The 20597-nt window shown below is 39.1% G+C and overlaps 1 protein-coding gene across 14 annotated transcripts in view; it reads left to right on the top strand.

The window, feature by feature from the left end:
• Window positions 1-11529, top strand: part of LOC141405664 (uncharacterized) — a 309097-nt gene extending 297568 nt beyond the window's left edge. For all 14 annotated transcript variants that reach the window (XM_073990265.1, XM_073990267.1, XM_073990266.1 and 11 more), the window contains 3 exons: window positions 3214-3759; window positions 7742-7808; window positions 7870-11529. In XM_073990265.1, the coding sequence (XP_073846366.1) occupies window positions 3214-3759; window positions 7742-7808; window positions 7870-11336 (4080 nt within the window). In that variant the 3' untranslated portion in view covers window positions 11337-11529. The remainder of the gene's footprint in view (window positions 1-3213; window positions 3760-7741; window positions 7809-7869) is intronic.
• The last annotated feature ends 9068 nt before the right edge of the window (window positions 11530-20597 follow it).

Genomic DNA, 20597 nt, shown 5'->3' with positions numbered 1-20597 from the left:
ATAGAAACGTCTTGACCCTTAATAAGAGTACTTCTCGTTCTTCTCTAATAAGACCTCATGATCTTCTCTTAGAATACCTCAAGGTCTTCTTTAAGAAGATATATTCTTTGAGAAGCTCTAATAGTCTTTGGTCTGTAAGAAAGCCTAATGATCTAAGAAGACTTTAAGGCTTTCCAAAGACGACCTCACTACATATGTTCTCTAAAAGGACATTTTGGTCTTCTATAAAACGACGTTTTGGTCTTTTTCTCAGAAGTATCGATAGAAAGACCGCATTGTTATCGCTAAGAAGACCTCATTGTTTTCGCCAAAGAAGACCACATGGTCTTCTGTAGAAGTGTCATATGCTTCTATCGGGCTCCTACAATAAGAATTCATGGTTTTCTATATGTAGACCTTTCTGTCTTCTTAAGAAGACCTCTTGGTTTTCTCTAAGAAAATTTCATGGTCTCTTATAATAAAACCTAATGACTTGCTCTAAAAAGACATATGGTCCTATTGGAAGGATTCATTGTCCTCTATAGGAAGACCTCATGAACTTATTCAAGAATAATTCACGGTCTTCTATCTCGTGACCTTCACTAAGAGGACCTCATGGTCTCATACAGGTCTTCTAAATAAACATCTCATGGTCTTTTCTAAGAAGTTTTCTTTTGTGTTTTTTATCTATTCACGCCTAGAGTAGATCCGTTTTAATGCTGCTTGCTAGAAAATGTCCTTAGTCAGGAATTTATCATGTGAATATTCTCTCCCAAAAGTATGCTCTTCGACTTATTTTTTCATCCAATAATGTTGATAAAATTGAAGCATAGATGGCGTTGTGCAATATCGTTTTACAATTTTCACACATTTCTAGTGCAGATTTGAAGAAAAGCCGCCTTTAATACGGCAGTCAATTCATATTAATGGTGGTAAAATTGATTTGAAATTTGCCGGCATTGGTTGTATGGCATACGTACCTCTAGAAAAATTCTATTCAAAAGAAATTATCCGTTGGTAGGGTACCAGGGTGAATATTAAACAGTTTTTCGTGGGCTCTCTGTACAGTATCTGTACAGTACATATTTCGGTCATATCATATTATTTTTTAGACAGTAGATGGATGACAGCAATCGTAATTTTCTCTAAATTAGTCAATTTTAGAGTTAAGTTATTTAAAGTAGTTTGCCTCAGTCATTTCTTCCGAATATTAGGTGGAATCAATGCTAATCTTCAAGTAATTTTCTGCACAAAACTCCTCTACTGGTCAGAAGTGTGCCCCTAGTCTTATCTTTTGTACAGTTTTTATTGCGGCCCGATCCATTCGGGGTTAATGATCAATCATTCAGGATCATTATTACTGGAAATATTAATTTGATTACGTCCCTCTTTAAAATTGTCATTGATACATATCCATTGAGAGGATATCACTATGAACATAAATCCGATAACCACGTGCCTTCATCCCTCGTGTTTTGCAAAAATCACATATTCCGTGTTAACTACAACGTATCTAGAACCTTAGATATTTTATTTTTATTTACTACAACAAATTTTCTTTTAGAAAAAAATAAAACTAATGACTAATTTCCCTAAACAATGATGATGATTCATCACTTAGTTGTTGTCTCTTGCAAATTGCATTGGGTTCCGTTAAAAGGGATTAAAATGTCACAAAAGAAAAGCGTAATTTCATTTGCGCCTTTATCGACAACTGTGACGTATTCATCGAATGCATAAATATACCAACAAAAGTTGAATAACTAATTTGATCTTTAGGAAAGAAATGTGATTTTTTGTTGCTACTTTGGCAAATTAGGACAAAACTTGTGAACAATGTTGAACTTTTGCCCTTTTGGCGAAAATGGTCAATATGTATTGGGAACGAAGCCAATCGATGGGACAAAAAAAAAACAAGAACTAGACATATGTTACATATGTTATGGATTTGATGATGTAGAGATGGATGATTCAGAACCAATGGAAGGGCGAAATACATAAGAATATATTGAATTAAGTTGTATGGGCTATTAATGTGGCTAATATTACCAAAAGTGCTGCTCAGTGTTCCTACTTTGTCGAGTTTCTAAAATTATGGAATCAATTCAATCATATGAAGCGTGTGATTTATTTATGGTTATTCCAAGAACGCCATCTATACCTCGTGTACTATACATTTTTTTTAAAAAATCTCTGTGAATTTTGTAGCATGCCGTTAGGCGCAATTATCAAATATTGATATGTAGAGGGACTCGTGATCTAAGATGATTTGGAAAAATGATTAATTAAATACTTAAATACAAAAAAGAAAACGGTAGTCCGAATTGGTTTCGAATAGAATTGTATTTCATAATTCGTTCAATATTTTTAATTAATATACAGGACAGTAGATGGTCCCAAATTTTCTGGACTGTATATAGCCAAAGCTCTTCCTTTGTACTGTAGGTTAACCTTAAGGTTTATCAGTTTAATAATTTATATTCTGCTCTGAAAATGACCCCAAGGCACATCTCCCGTAAATAGGCGTGCTCAAGCCTCTTCTTCTGTAAAATTGTTAATTTTAAGGCTAATTTGTGTACAGTACAATCTACCGTGACATCTAGCTTGATCTTCGGATCAATATACGCCCTCTAGGCTTATCTCTTGCACAGTAGATGACCATTACGCTTATCGGTAGATGACCTTTAGTATGATTTGCTATATAAGAGATGAAATGCCTCTGGATTATTCTTTGGTCTTATGTAAAATGGCAAGATCTGATGAATGACTTCTTAAAATTCGCTAAAAAAAATAGCTCCGAAATGATCTCATTCCGTTTCCCATAGAAAACAATCTCCAAACATGAAGATACTTGATTTCAAACAAAATCCATTTAAAATGAAAATAAATCCCATGAATGGTGATACCAGAACCGGGGCATGTGGAACTGCGGCAGCAGCAGCAGCAGCCACCAGTGGTGGCGGCGGTAGAAGTTGTTTTCGCGCCAGATTTGTGTTTCGTTGGAAGACTTGGGTAGTAATATTTCCCCTGGATCCCAAAACACATAGGGGGTTATCATGAATGAAATTTCCCCGTGAGTTTCGTCTTTCCGCCGTTTCAACTTAAGGGAAAAAGTGAAAAAATTCACGGGGAATTGCCGTTCATGATAACCCCCATAAAAGTTCCCCCTAAAAATTCTCTTCTTCCTAACATTTTCAACTAATTCCCTTTTTCTTTTCTTCTTCCCTCTTTCAGGCCGAGCTTGCTGATGTCTTACGCAAACGACGCAATCGTCCCGATGCCTCCGACGAAGACCTGGGTTTGCCACGCAGTCCGGCATCACCACAGCGACGCGTTGTGGCCAAACCAAATCTGCCAACAGGCATGGGTGCCGGTGGTACCTCATCATCATCTTCACTGCGCACCAGCAGCAACAAACATCAATCGACAATGGAAAAACACAGTGAAAATTCTTCTCTTAGCCTGTTGAGCATGAACAGCAGTGCCGATGGTGAAGAAATGATGGTAACTTCAACCGCAAACAATTCAACATCATCAACAGAAGTGATACACCAGGAACGTTCACGTTATTCCCGTTCCTCAACCATGTCCAGTATTTCAATGTCTTCGGATATTTTGAGACATCGTGAAAGTTCATCAATGCTCAGCGGTGGCGATGAAGTGGATTTATTCTCTTCCGACTGGCAACGCCTATCGCATTCGGCAGCAAAACATAAAATGGCCATTAGGCCGGCAAAGAAAAAGGGTGGCCCCAGCCGCCAACATAGAAGGACATTGGAGGTAAGTAAAGATAGAAGTTTTTCTTTTTTCTCCGAGAGAGGGGTTGTTGGTCTTAAGGCTCAATTTAGGAACCAGATATAGTCTTAAAACTCATCTGAGGTGGCCTCAAGGCGGACCAATCACTACCAACAGAAAAAAAGTGGAGATAAGGTATTCTAAAGTTAGGAAATGACCCCTTGGCCCATCTGCTGTTAGATGGATGTACTTAAAGCTCATCGTGAGGACAGTAAATGGTCTCAATGTTATTTTTCTGAACAGTAGTTCGGCTTCGAGTTTGTAATGATGACTGTTGTACAGTACATGGTCCAAAGAAGAAGTTGAGATAGGGTATTTTTAAGTTAGTATATGGCTCCTAGGGTCACATCCTGGTATGTGGATGGACTTCAGAGTCATCTCCAGGAAATTAAATGACGTCAGTGTTCTTTTTCTGGTCAATAATCGGCCTCAGGGAGGCATTGATGTTAAATTCATTGCAAAGTCAGTGGCCGTAATGATGATTGCTGTACAGTACATGGTCTAAATCAAGCATGGTCACATTTGGCACGGCGGTGCCGATGATTTTCGGCAATTTACACCCACACGACCCGAATGCACAGAAAGAGCGCACAAAAGAGAACAAATATTTTGATTTGTTATTGTTTTATAGCTTGCGTGAATACAAACTAACTTATCTAAATCATAAGACAGAAGTAGAGATTGGGTGCTGTTAGTTTAGTAGATGCCTCCTAGGCCCACATTCTGGTATGTGGATGGACTTAAAACTCATTTTTGAGACAGCAAATGGTCTCATGGTTCTTTTTCTGTACTGTAATTGATGTTCGATTATATGCCCTGAAGATGAGCGCAATGATAATTGTTGTATAGTACGTGGTCCAAATCCCAAGGCAGAATTTGAGATAGGGTATTCTTAGGTTAGTAGATGGCTCCTAGGCCCACCCGCTAGTATGTGGATGGACTTAAAACTCATCATCAGAACGCATGGTGCTTTTTTGTACAGTAATCGACATCGGGGAGGCATTGATGTTAGATTCTATGCACTGAAGGTGGCCGTAAGGATGATTGCTGCAAAGTAAATGGTCCAAGGCACAATTTCTGCACAACAGAGGGCCTATAATTCTTCCTTTATACTCTAGGTGACATCTTCTGCGCGCCAGACGGTATCTAGGTGCATCTGATGTGTGTATGGTTCCTCTTCTGTACAGTACGTTGCTTCAAGGCTAGTCTTTTGCACAGCTATTAACATCTATGCACAGTTGATATACGCTTGATGGACTTAATGTTTATCCTCTACACAGTAAATAACACAAGGATAATCTTCTTTAAAGTAGAAGATCCAAATGCAAACATTTTGGACTGCAGACAGCCTCAATGTGGCATCAAGGCTAATCCTTTGTACAGCGGATAGCATTTAGGCTCATTTGCTGTACAGTGGAGGGACTAACGGACCACTTTCTGTTCAGTAAATGACCCCAAAAATCACCATCTGCACAATATATGGCTCCAAGTTTCATTTTTCGGACATTATACAAGGCCGAGGTTCTTTTTCTGTATAGTACGTTACTTTTAGGCTAATATTCTGTACTGAAGTTAGCCTCTTGATCCGTCTACTCAACGGCGGACAGACTAAAGGCTCATAAAAGTTCATTTTAGGCGAATTCAAATCTCATCTCCCGTGAAATAGGTGGCCTCTTGGATCTTCCTCTGCAACGTTGCTGACCTGGAGGTTAATTTTCTATCGATAACAGTACCGTACACTTCTTCAGAATTTATCTTCTCTTATTAGAATCCAAGTTCCATTGTAGGCGAAATCGAGGGCCATCTACTGTAAAATAGGTGGCCTCAGGTCTCTTCCTCTATAAAGTTGGTGACTTGAAGGCCAACGACTGTACAGTACCGCAGATGTATTTAAATCTTAGCACTTTCTGTCCAGTAAATGACCCCAAAAATCATCATCTGCACAGTAGACGTTTGCAAGTATCATTTTCCGGACAGAATACAACGCCAAGTTTCTTTTTCTGTACAGTACCTGAACTTTAGGTTAATCTTCTGGTCTGAAGTTAGCCTCTTGGCTCGTCTACTCAACGGCGGACAGACTAATGTTCATTCCAGTGTATGAAACCCAGGGTCTTAGGCGAAATCAAGTCTTATCTCCCGTAAAATAGGTAGCCTCAGGGATCTTCCCCTGCAACGTTGCTGGCCTGGAGGCTATTTTTCTATCGATTACAGTACCGTACACTTCTTTACAACTTATCTTCTCTTATTTAAATGGTACATGACCTCAAGCCTCATTGTAGGCGAAATCAAGGGTCATCTACGGTAAAATAGGTGGCCTCAGGTCTTTTCTTCTTTAATGTTGCTGACTTGAAGGCCAATTTTCTGTACAGTACCGCAGATGTCTTTAAGTTTTATTTCCTCTACAGTCTTAGTATCATTTGCATATAAAGAAAGAAGGGTTCTAGGACTAACTTCGGTACAGTATATTTGCCTTAGATCGCTTTGTGGCCCCAATTTTACCATAGAAGCCCTTAAGGCTCACATCCACTACAGTAAATGGTTCCTAGGATAATCTACTGTATAGTAAGTGGTCTCAAGACTCATCTCCTGGTCCGTGGATGGCTACTGGATACATCTGAACCTTGGGTCAATCTACTCCACCACAGATTAAGCTTGGGTCCATCTACTCTACTGTAGATGAACCTTGGGTCAATCTACTCATCTCCAGTGGGGAACTTGGACCCGTCTCTTTCACTGTGAAAGATTCCTGGATACCTCTCCTCCACTATAGGCGAACCTTGGGTCCCTCTACTCCATTGTAGTTGAACCTTGGATCCATCTACTTGACTGTAGATGAGCCTTGGGTCCATCTATGTCACTGTGGAAGATCCTTGGGACCATCTACTCCACTATAGATGATCCTAAGGCCCATCTACTCCGCTGTAGATGAACCTTGGGTCCATCTACTCCACTGTAGATGAACCTTGGGTTCATCTACTCCACTATAGATCAAGCTTGGTTCCATCTACTCCACTGTAGATGAAACTTGGGTCCATCTACTCAACTGTAGATGAATATTGGGTCCATCTACTTGACTGTAGATGAGCCTTGGGTCTATCTATTCCACCCGAGGTCCATCTATTTTGCTGTAGGTGACCCCAGGGTCCATATACTACTTTATGGAAGATTCCTCGACCTATCTACAACACGGTAGATGACACCTGGGTCCTTCTATTTCACTGCGGTTGACTGCTGGGTCCATCTACTTCACTGCAGATGAAACTTGGGACCATCTACTCCACTGTAGATGCTCCATGGGTCCATTTATTCCACTGTATATGAACCCTGGATCCATATACATCACTGTAGTCAAACTTTGGGCTTGACCCTTGAGTCCTTTTCTTAACACCACATGATAGCTGGGTTCATACACTCCTCTATAGATGACTTCTGGGCAATCTACTTCTACCCTGACTCCACCTACCCTCAAAATTTATGGCAAAAGGAAGCCCGCTCCCAATCTCATTACCCAAAGCCACTGGTTTGAGGAGCAATTCCACTCGTTGTTCCTCAAGTGTGGTGGATTCTGCAGCGGTACTGGGACTTATGAAAATACAATTGAATCATATGGACCCCATGAGTTCGATCCATCAAGACCCATGTGGTGTTGTCGAAAAATGTTGAGGAATCTAGCTAGCACCACTACCTGTGTTACTTATACGGGTGTATCTCGCGAATCCACAGCCGATAAAGAAGTTGATTTCCGACGAGGATGAATTCAGTGGTACCATTTCCGTTTACCCTAGAGTCAATTTTCTCCACAGCAGATGATTCCTGGGTTAATACACTACTCTTTAAGATGACTCCTGGGAGCATCTAATTCCATCTTGTCTCTCCTTCCTCCTGGGTCCACCTTCCCTACGTTTTCTTTGTACGCAGACCAACTTTTTCCTCAATTATTCACTGTTTCTTTTTTATTTCGTTCTAGACTTCCATACCCGAGGCCAATGAGGAACTAACAAAATTGACCAACAAGAAGTTATTGGATATTAAAGGTAAGTTCAAATCCTTTCCTCACTCCCGTACTTTTTCATTTAAATTTTGCCCTCTTTGCAGATTTGGATAACAAAGCCAAGACACGTTCTCTCCCACCGGGCGTTAACCCTGCCAAAATAATGGAAGATCACACTGCCTACAAGGAAACTACCAATGTGACCACTAAGACTTCAGCTCTAACAACAAAAACTAAAGCAACCGCAACAACAACCAATCAACAACAAACTACGACCACGAGTTCGGCACCAACAACATCGGCAACGAATAATATTTTCGGTTTTCGTTCTCTGTCATCGAAGGCTTCGGCATTGTTTGAATCCAAAGAATCCACTACTTCTTCATCGTCCATTGCTACTGCTTCCTCAGCCGTAATGGAGGAAAAGAAATCTGTTGTTGAAGTATTAAAGAAAACTGAAGAACCCATTATGGAGGCCCAGGAATCTGGTTTCTTGAGGCGTTTAATGCATCGCAATTCAAAACGCAGCATTGCCAAAGCCAATGCTGGAGATGACCAAGAACAGGAGAGTGTGGATGGTGGCAGTAAACCCAATGAACCAAAGAAAATGCAAATGGGCACCAACACTCATGGGGAGGCAAAATCTTATGGCTCCACGTCTAATTCTTCCTCCTTCATACAAGATGTAACCCAAAGTGAATTTTCTTATATCAGTTCCCCCGTCAAGGTTAGCAAAATGGAGGAGAATTTCCGTGAAATGAAAAAATTGGAGACAATAAGTGACAGCAGCAGGACTGCCAACTTTAGTCCCATGATAACCACTAGCAGCACGAGCCACCAGCAAACAATTAAGGAGGAAAAGTTGGTGGAGGAGTTGGTGAATGCCAAACCCAAAACTGGTCCTGCTTCCAGGCAACGTTATTTGCCACAAAATATTAGCAATGAAAATCTAACAGCCTCCAAAGTTAATGCAGAGCAGAGTGGCAGCGGTGGTTCCAAGGAATCGATTTTAAGTAAATCTTCAGCAAATGACATGTTCCAATCCACCTCGATTATACGAGAGATTACCAAGCAACAGAGTGCTGGGGTAACTTCTCCCACCAAAATGGAACATCACTACGAAAAGAAACCCAAAATTGTGGGCCTCTCGGCTTTCCAACAAAAGATTTCCAAGTCCAGTGAGTCGTTTGGTCGCACCAGCAACAACAGCATGTCAAGTTCTGGTTCTTTGAATCAACAAACCACTGAGGAAACCAGCGAGGAATTGGTGGAGGAGGTGGAATTGTGTGCCCCAGTTAGGGCCCAAATCTATGAACAGCGTTCCCGCAAAGCTGTGGAGAAATCGAAAAGTTTCCGGGCCTATGGTGAGGAAAAGCCCAGTATTACCCCAGTCCACAATAATATGCCTAGCTTACCGGATTTGAGTTTGAACCTAAGGGTGCCCTATTACAAGGAATTCCATGAGTCCAGGGAATCTAGGCAAGAGGAAAGTTACTTCGAAAAGGCATCACCGGTTAGCAAAATTACGGTATCACCCTCCCCCATGGGTAGTGGGAAGAATCTGCAGGAAGCGGAGAATAACATAGATATGATGGTGGCCTCTCCCTTCATTAGTGTTATAAGGAAAACCGCCAATTTCTGTGAGCAAACGGAGAAGATGGAAACCACGAGCAGCACCAAGGTTTTGCCGGTGAGGCCATCCGTGTTGGTCTTGAAGAAGGAGAGATCTTTGAGTGAGGATAATGTCCTAAACTCTCCCTCCACGGCCAATGTTACGCTGCGTGAGAAATCTTTGCAAAAGCAGAGTTTGGGTTTTGTCAGCTGCAGCAGCAGCAGTGGCCAATTGGAGTCCCACAAAATCGATGGTGAAAGGAAGTCGGCCCCCAATCCCATTACCAAAACCAATGGTTTTCGGAGCAATTCCACCCGCCGCTCCTCAAGTGTGGTGGATGCGGCAGAAAACAAGTCATCTGCGGTACCGGAATTTATGAAAATCCAATTGAATCGTGTGGACCCCATGCGATCCTCCAAAACCCATGTGGTGTTGTCGAAGAATGTTAAGGAATCCAGCACAAGTAGTAGTGTGGCTACTATGGGTGTGTCTCGAGAATCCACACCCGATAAGGAGGATGATTTCCGCCGCCTCAGCTCTGAAAGTGTGGATATCAATGAACGCTCCTCTCCTGAGCTGGAGAAACGTTTCCCTCTGGTCTACCATGAGGCCATTAATAAACAAGCCAAACTAAGTTTGGGTGGTTTGCCACCCAAGAGCCCCATCAAGAAAACGGTACCTGGTGGTATGGCCATAACAAATGTCCTCATCAGCAACTCATCACCCTCAACGAATTTACCCAACACCCCCACCACACCACCAACACCCACCATCAATGAAAAGGAGGGTAAACAAGAAATGGAAACCCAATTCAAAATGCCTGAAGTCAAGTCACAGGAATCCAGCAACACCAATTCCTTGTCGCTGCAGGAGAGAAGACGCCTCTTTATGTCGGAGGATAAGTCCAAATTGGAAAAGAAGGTGGAGGAAATCAAATATGAGCGTAAACGTTCCATAAATGAGGAACTTTCACGTAAAACTGTGATCAAGTCCGAGTCCATGGAGGAAAAAGAATCACCCCTGGGCGGAGAGAATTGTGTTATTTTGCGCAAAAAATCCTTTGCCTCCTCCTCATCCCATCTCTCCATGAATGGTGGCAGTTCGTTGAGTAGTAGCAACAACAACAGTTGTTCCAATTTGACCAAGTCCTCGGATCCCACACCAGAGTTGATGAAGGTGTTTGCCCGGCGTTCCCTAAAAATCAAGGATGAGGATTTGGATAAAATGTTGAATAATGGCGTCGGCAATGGGAATGGTGGCAGCCAGAACATCCTTAGCCTTGGTAATAAGAAATTTTCACTTGGCAACAACTCTCCCTCCTGCGGTTCTTCCAACAACAACCCCAGTGTGGATAGTGATAAGGAAAATCAATCTGCCAGTGAGGAGAAATTGGATAAGTTGAGTAAACTGGAACCAGAATCCAAATTAAGCAACAGCAATAACCAATCCAATGCGAGTACCATAATTAACAATCAACGCAACTCCTTGGCCGATTTTCGGCAAATGCCCCAGAAATCCAGCACCATGGGTTTGGCCCTAAACAACAGCAACAACAATAACAACAATCACATAAATTCTCCCACAAATGGCAGTATTGTAAATCAAAACAACAGCAACAACAACATCGGCAGCAGTAACAAGAACTTTTTGCCTCCGATAAAAATAACTGGCTTTAGGCATGTCTCCATGGAACGCATTACCAATCAAAACAACACCAACAACAACATCTGCAGCACCACCACTTCCTCCTCCTCCTCCTCACCAGCCAAATCAACCACCCTGGAAAGGCCTTCCATAAAATTTTCAGAAACGAAAACCGAAACGACGACAGGAACAAATTCCACCACCTATCCTTTGATAAGTAAAACAATCGAACGATCAGCCACAGTTGGAGAATTTAAGGGTATACACCAGAGAAGGGCTGAGTGGGAACAAAGAGCCAAGGAGGCTTTAAAGTAAAACAAAAACGGGAAAACATTTTAAAATGGAATACTCATTAAAAACAAATCTGGACACCCCAACCCCCCCTTAAAAAAGTAGCTCTTAAGGCTTAAAGCTGTGGAGAAATGTAGCAAAGCTTAAAAGCTTGTTTATTAACCCTCAAACTATTTTCTGCAAAAGCTTGAATTGTAATATATAACAAAAAAAGAAATTAAATAACGCAAAAAATCAGTAAATGGCCAAAAACTATATATCCATACTTAATTTTAAGCATTATTATTTAATAAAAACAAAAACAAAACAAAAACACACATAAGAAATATTATACAAATTAACAAAAAACCTCCCCCCCTTTTTATTAAGTTTTTTTATTAAATGTTTTTAATTTAAAACCATCAAAAAATTATTTAATTATTTTTAATTAATTTGCTAAAAATTATTTAAAAATAATTTCTTAATTTTTCCGAACATTTTTTTTTAAAAACAATTTGAACAAATTCTTAATAAATCCTTAAACAATTATTATAAATGTTTTTTATTATTTGAATAATTTACTTAACAAATTATTAAAAAAAAAACTTATTAACATTTTATGTTTATAATTTTTTTTATTAAATTTAATGAATAAGTTTTTTTTGTTACTCTAAGTACATATTTTTTGTTTGTTTATTATTTTTACATAAGAATTAAATTAAGAAAATTATTACCGACGTACATACATATATCGATATAATTCACTGTTTTAATGGATGAAAAAGAAAAGAAAGAAAGAAAAACATAACATTAACATCTCTTCTAAATAAACTGAAAAATAAAATTAATAAAAATGAAATCTGTTAAGAAATTGTAGATTTTTTTTATTTCTGAAGAAAAATTTTAAAAACTGAGCAGGGGCATTGTGACTGGAAATCAATGTCTGGCCCATAGTACAATAGTGTTTGTACCATGACCAGACAGACCTATTGAAATGCTTCTATAGATAACTTCTATTGACGACATTCCATCCAATGGGCCCACTATGAACGAAATATTTCCTACAGAATACTATGAAAGTATTTAAATCGGGAGGTTCAATGTAAATAGATAATTAGCGAAAGAGATTTCACATTTCTTCAGTAAAATCCAAGAAAGGTTTTTTATCTGTAAAATGGATATTGGATATTCTTCTATATATGGTTGATAGGTCTTCTGTGAGTGTCTATAGTTAGAAACAATGACCGTAATTTAAAGCTACTTCGCTCGGAGACCTTATCCTAACCTATCCTAACAAGTTCTGAAAAAGAAGTTAGAGAAAACAAGTGAAAAAGTATCAGTCGGCTTTGCAGACAGAGATATATTCTCAGCCTGTGTGGGAGGTAGCGGAAGTAGTGGACCAATAAGAACCATCTTCGAAGTTTATATAAGATTCGCAGATATATTACATAATCCAAATTTAGAGCAACGCAGTACAGGATACTCAATGAATGAATGTTATTCTGCACACCATCCGCTACACATGGTGGCCGTAGGGGTTTTTTACACCTTTCGTGCCAACTCCTCAGGAAATAAGGACTTGTCCCTAAAAAACTTGACTGGCATTGTCATGGTGCAGAATGATTCGCCTTCTCTTCTTCGCTTTTCGAATTTCTCAGGAGACTTCAGTTAAATAAATTGTAACGTACCACTCAGAATTAACCGTCCTACATTTTTCAAGCCATATAGTCGCCACATGGTCAGTTTTGCCGAAGAAACAGGCGACCATTTGCTTCGAAGGGCTTCCTACATAAACAACTTTCGTTGGATTTGGCTCGACTTCGAAGACCTATATGGTCGATATGGAAGAAATTCCCAAGGATGTCTCTATCTCACGGTATATGACACGGAGATCTTGCGTTATCTGTTGACGCACGTCTTATTTTTTTCTGGCCCAACAGCCGTCTTTGTACGACCTTCGTTTTTTCGAGTGTCGGCCACTATTGAATTCATTAAACCAGTTTTTCACAATGATATGGGATGACCCTTTATCGCCATACAAAGATTCAATTTGATCGGTGCACTCTTGCTGTGATTATCGGACGAAAATGTTCACAGGTAAATTCCATTTTTTTGTTAAGCGATTTTTTCAAGTCACTGACAATCTGCGTACTTACTTACTTAGCTGGCCCATTACAGAACATTTGTTCCATAGACCGAACTAAGAAAAGATCTTCAATTCTCTCTGTTTCGTGCTTCGCTTTTTGGAATACCGCGCCTTGTCATCTCTTCATCCAATTGTTTGCGCCATCTATTCTTTGGCCTGCCAATTCTGCGTACACCGCCATGTGGCACGAATTTATACGCCTTTTTAGCGGGTTCATCATCGCTCATTCTTATGATATGGCCTAGCCAACGCAATCGCTGCATATCGATACGTTTAACAATATTAATGTCGTTGTATAGCAGATACAGCTCGTGGTTCATGCGAAGCACAGTGTTCCCGCGTGGACAAAAATCAAAAAATGTGATGTTAACTTTTACATATGTTTATGTTTTTTTCTTACAGTAAACACATCCGATACAAGGTATCTGAAAGAATTTTGTCGATATCTGCATCCATAATGAAGTTATAGCTCTTTAAATATGAAAAATATTTCCCAGGTAATCTAAGGCAATAATCATATGAAAATAAGGCGACATTTAAATTAACATTTTCTGAAAAATTTGTTGATAATACTAAAGGTTTGGATGGGGATCAAAATTTACCGAGTTATAGCAAAATCGGCGAAAGATATATACGGGGGCTATATCCAAATCTGAACCGATTTTTTTGAAAATCGGTAGAGCTACTCAGGGGCCTAAGAAAATATTACATATTAAATTTAAAGGCTATTCGATCAAAATTGACCGAGTTATAGCAAAATCGGAGAAAGATATATATGGGGGCTATATCCAAATCTGAACCGATATGGACCAAAGTTGAAATTTTTCATTCCTATGCCCTTACAAGTACTTGTGCAAAAATTCATCAACCTAGGTCAACTCCTTCTATTTTTGTCCACTTTTGTATGGAAGCGGCAACACTGTGCGACGTCGATATTCACCGTCAACGCAGATTGGTCCGTACATCTTTCGAAGAATTTTTCTCTCAAACACACCAAGCACTGCCATGTCTGCTTGCGCAAGTACCCAGGCTTCGGAGCCATACATCAGCACGGGTAGTATCAGTGTTTAGTAGAGCGTAGTAGCAAAGTAGCATCTGTTGGCCAATACAATTCTTCTTTTTATTTCACAACTGATGTCGTTTGTTGTGTTTACGGCGGTGCCGAGGTATACGAAGTCTTTTACTACCTCAAAATTATAGGAACCAACTTCAACAATTGGTCCGATCTCAATGGACGCATTGCGCGTCGACACCATCAACTTGGTCTTCTCGCCGTTTACCGCCAGACCCACTTTAGCAGATTCTCCTTCGACATTCATAAAGGTATCGGTTTCGTATAACCTTTTCTAGCAGGATGTTGAGAAGATCACACGAAAGGCTGTCTCCTCGCCTGAAACCTCTTTTGGTACAAAACTCTTCGGAGAGGTTCTTTCCTATTTTAACTGAAAATCTTGTGTGAGTTAGAGTCATTTTACAAAGCCGGATGAGCTTTACGGAGATACCAAATTCAGACATTGCGTGGAATACCTTTGATCGGAGGGGACTGTCGAATGCTGCTTTATAATCGACAAAAAGGTGAAATATGTCGATCTGCATCTCTTGGGTCTTCTCTAGAATTTGCCGCAGGGTAAATATCTGGTCAATGGTGGACTTGCCAGGTCTAAAGCCACATTGGTATGGTCCAATTATTTCGTTGATCATTGGCTTTAGTCGTTCGCACAATATCCCTGACACTATCTTATATGCAATAGGGAGAAGACTTATGCCCCTATAGTTTGAGCATACAGTCTTATCTCCTTTCTTGTGGACGGGACATAGGATGCTCAGGTTCCAATCGTTGGGTACGCGTTCTTCCTTTAGATTAAGTTAGGTTAAAGGACGCGTAGCTGTCGTAATTGATAATTACTTCACTCGGGGACCTATAGTTCATTGTGTTCGTCCTGAGTTCTGAAAAAGAAGAGAAAAAATAAACATTTTGGACAAAGAGAATATATTAAATAATATACATAGGTATTAAGAATGACCGTGTATGGTGGTACGGTAATTTCTTTTCGTTGCAGCCATCTTAGACTTTTGGCAAGGAGAAGCAGACATTTTGGCTCGGTTTGCCAGAAGCCTGTCAGAAGTTAAATCGTGGGTTCACCCTTGATTCGCAGTATTCAGGTTGTGATCATTAGACATATACCCTAGACAGACGGCAGAGTTAATTTGCATTAAAAATGTCCTAATTTGAATTAATTTTTCACCCTGACAGACGATAGTGTCTGCATTTATGAAACAGCTGTTTGTGTTGTTTGTTTGTACCCAGCAGACCATTTCATAAAGCTTTACAAAAGTTCGCCAAAATATGCGAAACATATACACTTTCTACCTTTGATCTTTTCACCACGATGAAGCAAAAATAAATTTAATTTATTCGCGATATTTTTGAGTCTTTTTAATATTATAAAAATATTGCAAAACTTTAAAAAACATTTGAGGAAGATATAATTTTCGATAGAATTGGTATGGTGGGTAATGAATTTTTTTGTGAAAATATTAATTTGAAAAAGAGATTTGTTAGAAGGCGTGAAAAACGATTAGCTGCTATTCTACTCGCCAAAGACCACTACTTATTTTGAAGAAACTCGAAAATTGCTGATTTGCTTTCCTTTTTTATTTTCTTAAACATGGAAGTTTGACAAAAGACAATTGATTTTCAACAGCATTGCCATATTGAAATTGCTAAATTCAGTTTAAATTTCCTTTGATTTTGTGCATTAAGAATGTGGATAATGCACGAATTAATTTGAATTAAGGCAGTTAATGCAAATTAACGCTGCCGTTTGTGGGTATTAATCAGCCTTCTTCTGAAAGTTAATTCCCCATGAGTTTTCTCACTCCCTTAAGTTTAAATGGTAGAGAGACAAAACTCACGGAGAATTTATGTCCGGGATAAAGCTGAATAAACAATTTCATCTATTCACAATTTGCAAGACATATATCTGATTTTGCAGTGACCCGTAATTATTCCCATAGTTAGGACTACTTAGGGAAATGTAGGGATGCGATTCTTCGTTTGAAGAGGATTAGCCAGATTGCTTTGGTAACCCCGTAGCTAATTTCGCTGTGACAAATCTGGCAAACCTTATCGGATATTTTTGTACTAACTGCAGTGTGAAATGGAACAGAAGTGGATTGATTGAATTGTCGGTTGCAACATCGGTTGACTCCGATCCACGATGTGTCAATTCATCTGCAATTTCATTTCCTTTAATGTTGCAATTACCCGCAACCTAACACAAAGCCACGATTGATTTTAGGGTCTCCGAGGCTTCTTGCAATTCATTACTAGAGCAAAAATTATTCAGTTATTAATCACCGGTCAGACTATTTCCCTTTTCATATTGGTTGTGGTCAGAGACGTAGTCAGAAATGCATCTCGGCACCATTTCGGCGAGGGGCCAACAGACAAAATGGAGCCATCCAAATTTGAGTGCTGTAGAAGAGAACTTATAGCAGCAGTGTTTGAAAACTTGGTCCCAATTTACATTAGGCGAGTTTACTTGCGGCAAGTCCCAGTTTGTAGAAGAGACACGTAAGGGGAATGGAAATGGGACAAATTGCTCGTACAGGCAATTCTCAGGCAATTTTATATTTTTCGTATTTGACATTATTTTCATTGTTTTGAAAACAAAACTTGTCGGAACAGAATTGCCTTTTATAAACGCAAGAGGCAAGTTTAAAAAGGAACGAGAAAAATTGCCGCAAGTAATCTCGCCTAATGTAAATTGGGACTTGGCCCATACGCCATTTTTGACATTTTGAGATAAAGGTACCTTACAAGGTTTTGAAACATGCTCTATCTCTTATAGATTCTGAGATATTCAGATGCCAATATGTTCCATATCCGCTTTGCGACAATGAAAAATTGATCATTTTGTTCCATATCCATAAAGCCTGGCGTATGAAACAAACCAACTTTGAACTTTTTAGTTCCAAATCCATGTCGTTTGGCGTATGGAACAAAAAGAGACAAAAACGAATTGTTCCGCACCAAAAATAATGGCGTTTGGAACAAAAAATTGCCCAATTTTTTCAAGTTGCAAATAATGTGGCGTATGGAACAAATTGTTTTAAAGGACTTGGTTTAAAAACTGACGAATAATAGTTTTTAAATGTAAATATTTTTAATTATTGTACTGTTATATGAAACTAATTTTATTTTCGCTTAATTTTAACGTCTCCTCCTAACACAAAACATAAAGATAAACTAAACAAAAAATCGCGATTCTTCAAAGTGACAAGTGGTAACCCCTTAAATAAATTAAAAGGAAACATTTAAAAATGGTATCTAATGTTTTCCGGTTCTCAGTAGCACTTCACGTAAGTGAGGTGGAACACAATTGACAAAAAGTTGGTTTGGTGAAATGTGACATAACGTGTTCCATGTGAAGCAAACTGCCAAAATTAGTTAGAATTGTGCTTTTAATGTATTGAATTTTTGCCCCACTTTTAGGCTGTATAGACTAAAACATTATCTTGAGTTTTTCTCGAATCAGGCACATGGCGTATGGAACACTTAAGCATGACACCGACGATATGTTAACACTACTTCCGTTTCAGACAATTAAAAGTCGATCTAGCCATGTCTATTCGTCCATCTGCCTGGCTGGCTGGTTACTACGATAGCTCTCGAATGGAGTAACCAATTTAGTTCGAACTTTGTATGTCGCAAAATGTCTTCCAAACTTAAAAAGAGTTCATAAATCGACTATATCGATCTACCACTTCAGGTATCACCCCCACAAAAGTGATATTAAGTTGGCAAATCCATACTTTCGATCGGGAGCTCTAAAAACCCTACGACTAGCAACAAAAATTGCTAGTGGATACGATAACTATCGAAAGGAATGATCCAAACTTTAATCAAATTTCAAGGTAGACTATTATCGCTCATTCGCCAGGTACCTCCTCCACAAAATTTGAACACTTTCCCTTTAGAGACCAGTTTAAAGTCACTTCTTGGATCGTTAATACCTTCAGCAGATTCTGTCTCAACATTTTTTAACTGCTATCTGTTACTTCGTACATGTTTCGTCTGGCGTTTTGTGTATATTCTGCAATTTTTTTACCTTTTGCATTTCGTATATCCTTCTCCAACAGAATGTTGAAAAGATCACATGAATGATAGTCCGCTTGTCTGAAGCCTCGTTTGGTATCAACCTTTTCGGAGAGTTTATGTCCTATTTTAACTGAAAATTGCGTATCAGACAATGTCAAATTAGAATGTCATATGAGCTTTGCGGAAATTGAAGGCAGTCTTAAGTCTCGATCTGTTCTCTAAGGACTTCTTGTGTCAAATTATGGACGCAAGATGAAGATTTGGTAAATGGTGCAGCTCTAAAGCCATTGACCATTGACTTCCGTCGTTCCCACGGTATCCTTGTTACTCTTACCTATAAAGACCCAGCAAAATGTTTGCCTCCAAAGATGCAGTTAAATTATATGTACTAGTAATCTGGAAGTGCATCCAATTATGCATTTTCACTCATGATTTTTACAAGAGCGTGACTACTGAAAGATGCACTCCATAGCACTGTATTTTAACTAACCCTTTGGCACTGCATTTTAACTGACCCTTGGCACTGCATTTTAACTGCAAATGGATGTGATTCTTTGGATTGCATCACTTTAAGACCTGCTCTCGAATCTCTTTGATTTTTATCGAAGCAACTTGCATTCGCTGTCTCAATTACGACGTTAAAAGTTTTTCCAGGGCCAAATTCATACTTCTTGAGAAAACAGCCCGAAAGGTGTAAAAATCCCCCTATAGCACCATATGAAGTGGATGGTGAGCATGATAACTCTCGAACTGATCAACCGATTTGGTCCAACATTTGCCATCGTCATATTTTGTCCAAACTTAGTTTCAGTTCGAAGATGGGCAATACCGGCCCACAACATCCGGTACTTCCCCCAATATTTAAAAATGTCACTAAAATGGTATGCACGATATCTTCTGAACGGGGCAACCAATTTGGTCCTAGCTTTGGATCTCCTAATATTTTGTCTAAATTTAGTTTATCTCGGCCCGTATTGGTCATCTCCTTAGGGTACCTCCTCCACAAAAGTTCAACGTTTGTGTCTAAGTGCAGTTTAGGGTCTGTTCGAAGATCCTTTGGAAATGTATACCAATGCTGTTCGTTGTGGTCCTGTTTACAGCGATATTATGGTTCCGTGGACAAGTCCATGCTTCCTGGCATACTGGTCCAAAAGTTATACGATGACCCACTGAAATGACTAGTGGTCCACTTCCAAAATAGACAAAATTCAGAAAAGACTTTTTAATACATTTGATCTGTCCGTAGATGAAAGTTTCAATTCACATAGGCTGAGGATATGTCTCTGTCGGCAAAGCCGACTGATACTTTTTTACTTGTTTTTTGAACATGTGGCTTAGGCCGTTTTGGCGCTGAGCGCCTCGTATATAAAAGACTTTCGAAAGGTTTTCTATATATATATATACAGAAAATCGTTGAAAATTCATCTATAAAAGGTTGTTAAAATATTTACTAACTACAGAAGACCGTTGAAAAGTCTCAAAATTTGGAACATCTGTTAAAGCACACCTATGTATAGAAAACCGTCAAAAGACCGTATATCTATACAAGTCCCTTTAAAGGTCTTCAATCTAGAGAAATCTGTTGAAAATTTTCTAGCAATAGATGCCTGTGTGAAAGTTGTTCTAACAATAAATGGCCTCATGAAAGACATTCTATCCATAGAAGACCCTCAAATGTCCTCTGGCTATAGAGGTCAATTGAAATGTCTTATATTTATGGAAGTTCTGTCAAAAGTTTCCATAAAATGTGGTTGAAAGTTTTTTTTTCTATAGATTCATAGTTGAAATTCCTTCTGTTGTAAGGTTTTCCATCATTAGATGATCCTTGAAAGGTCTTTTTATACCCTTAGCCAGCCTTATGTCACTTTGTCACGATCAGATATGTCTCCCATTGAAAGAATGGTTTTAGAAGCCACATATGTCAAGACCAAAACCGATTCACAAAACTTCGAGTTTATCTAGCAATGTCCGTCTGTCTGACTTCCTTGTTAATGGGATAACTCTTACTCTTGTACATCGTATATTATTTCTTCCAAAGATTATGTTTAAAGATGGA

This window comes from Musca autumnalis, unplaced genomic scaffold, assembly GCF_047663935.1.
Source record: "Musca autumnalis isolate F117 unplaced genomic scaffold, ASM4766393v1 scaffold_5, whole genome shotgun sequence".
NCBI lineage: Eukaryota > Metazoa > Arthropoda > Insecta > Diptera > Muscidae > Musca > Musca autumnalis.
The sequence above is the reverse complement of the archived record's forward strand: the minus strand, read 5'-3'. Positions and strand labels throughout refer to the sequence as shown.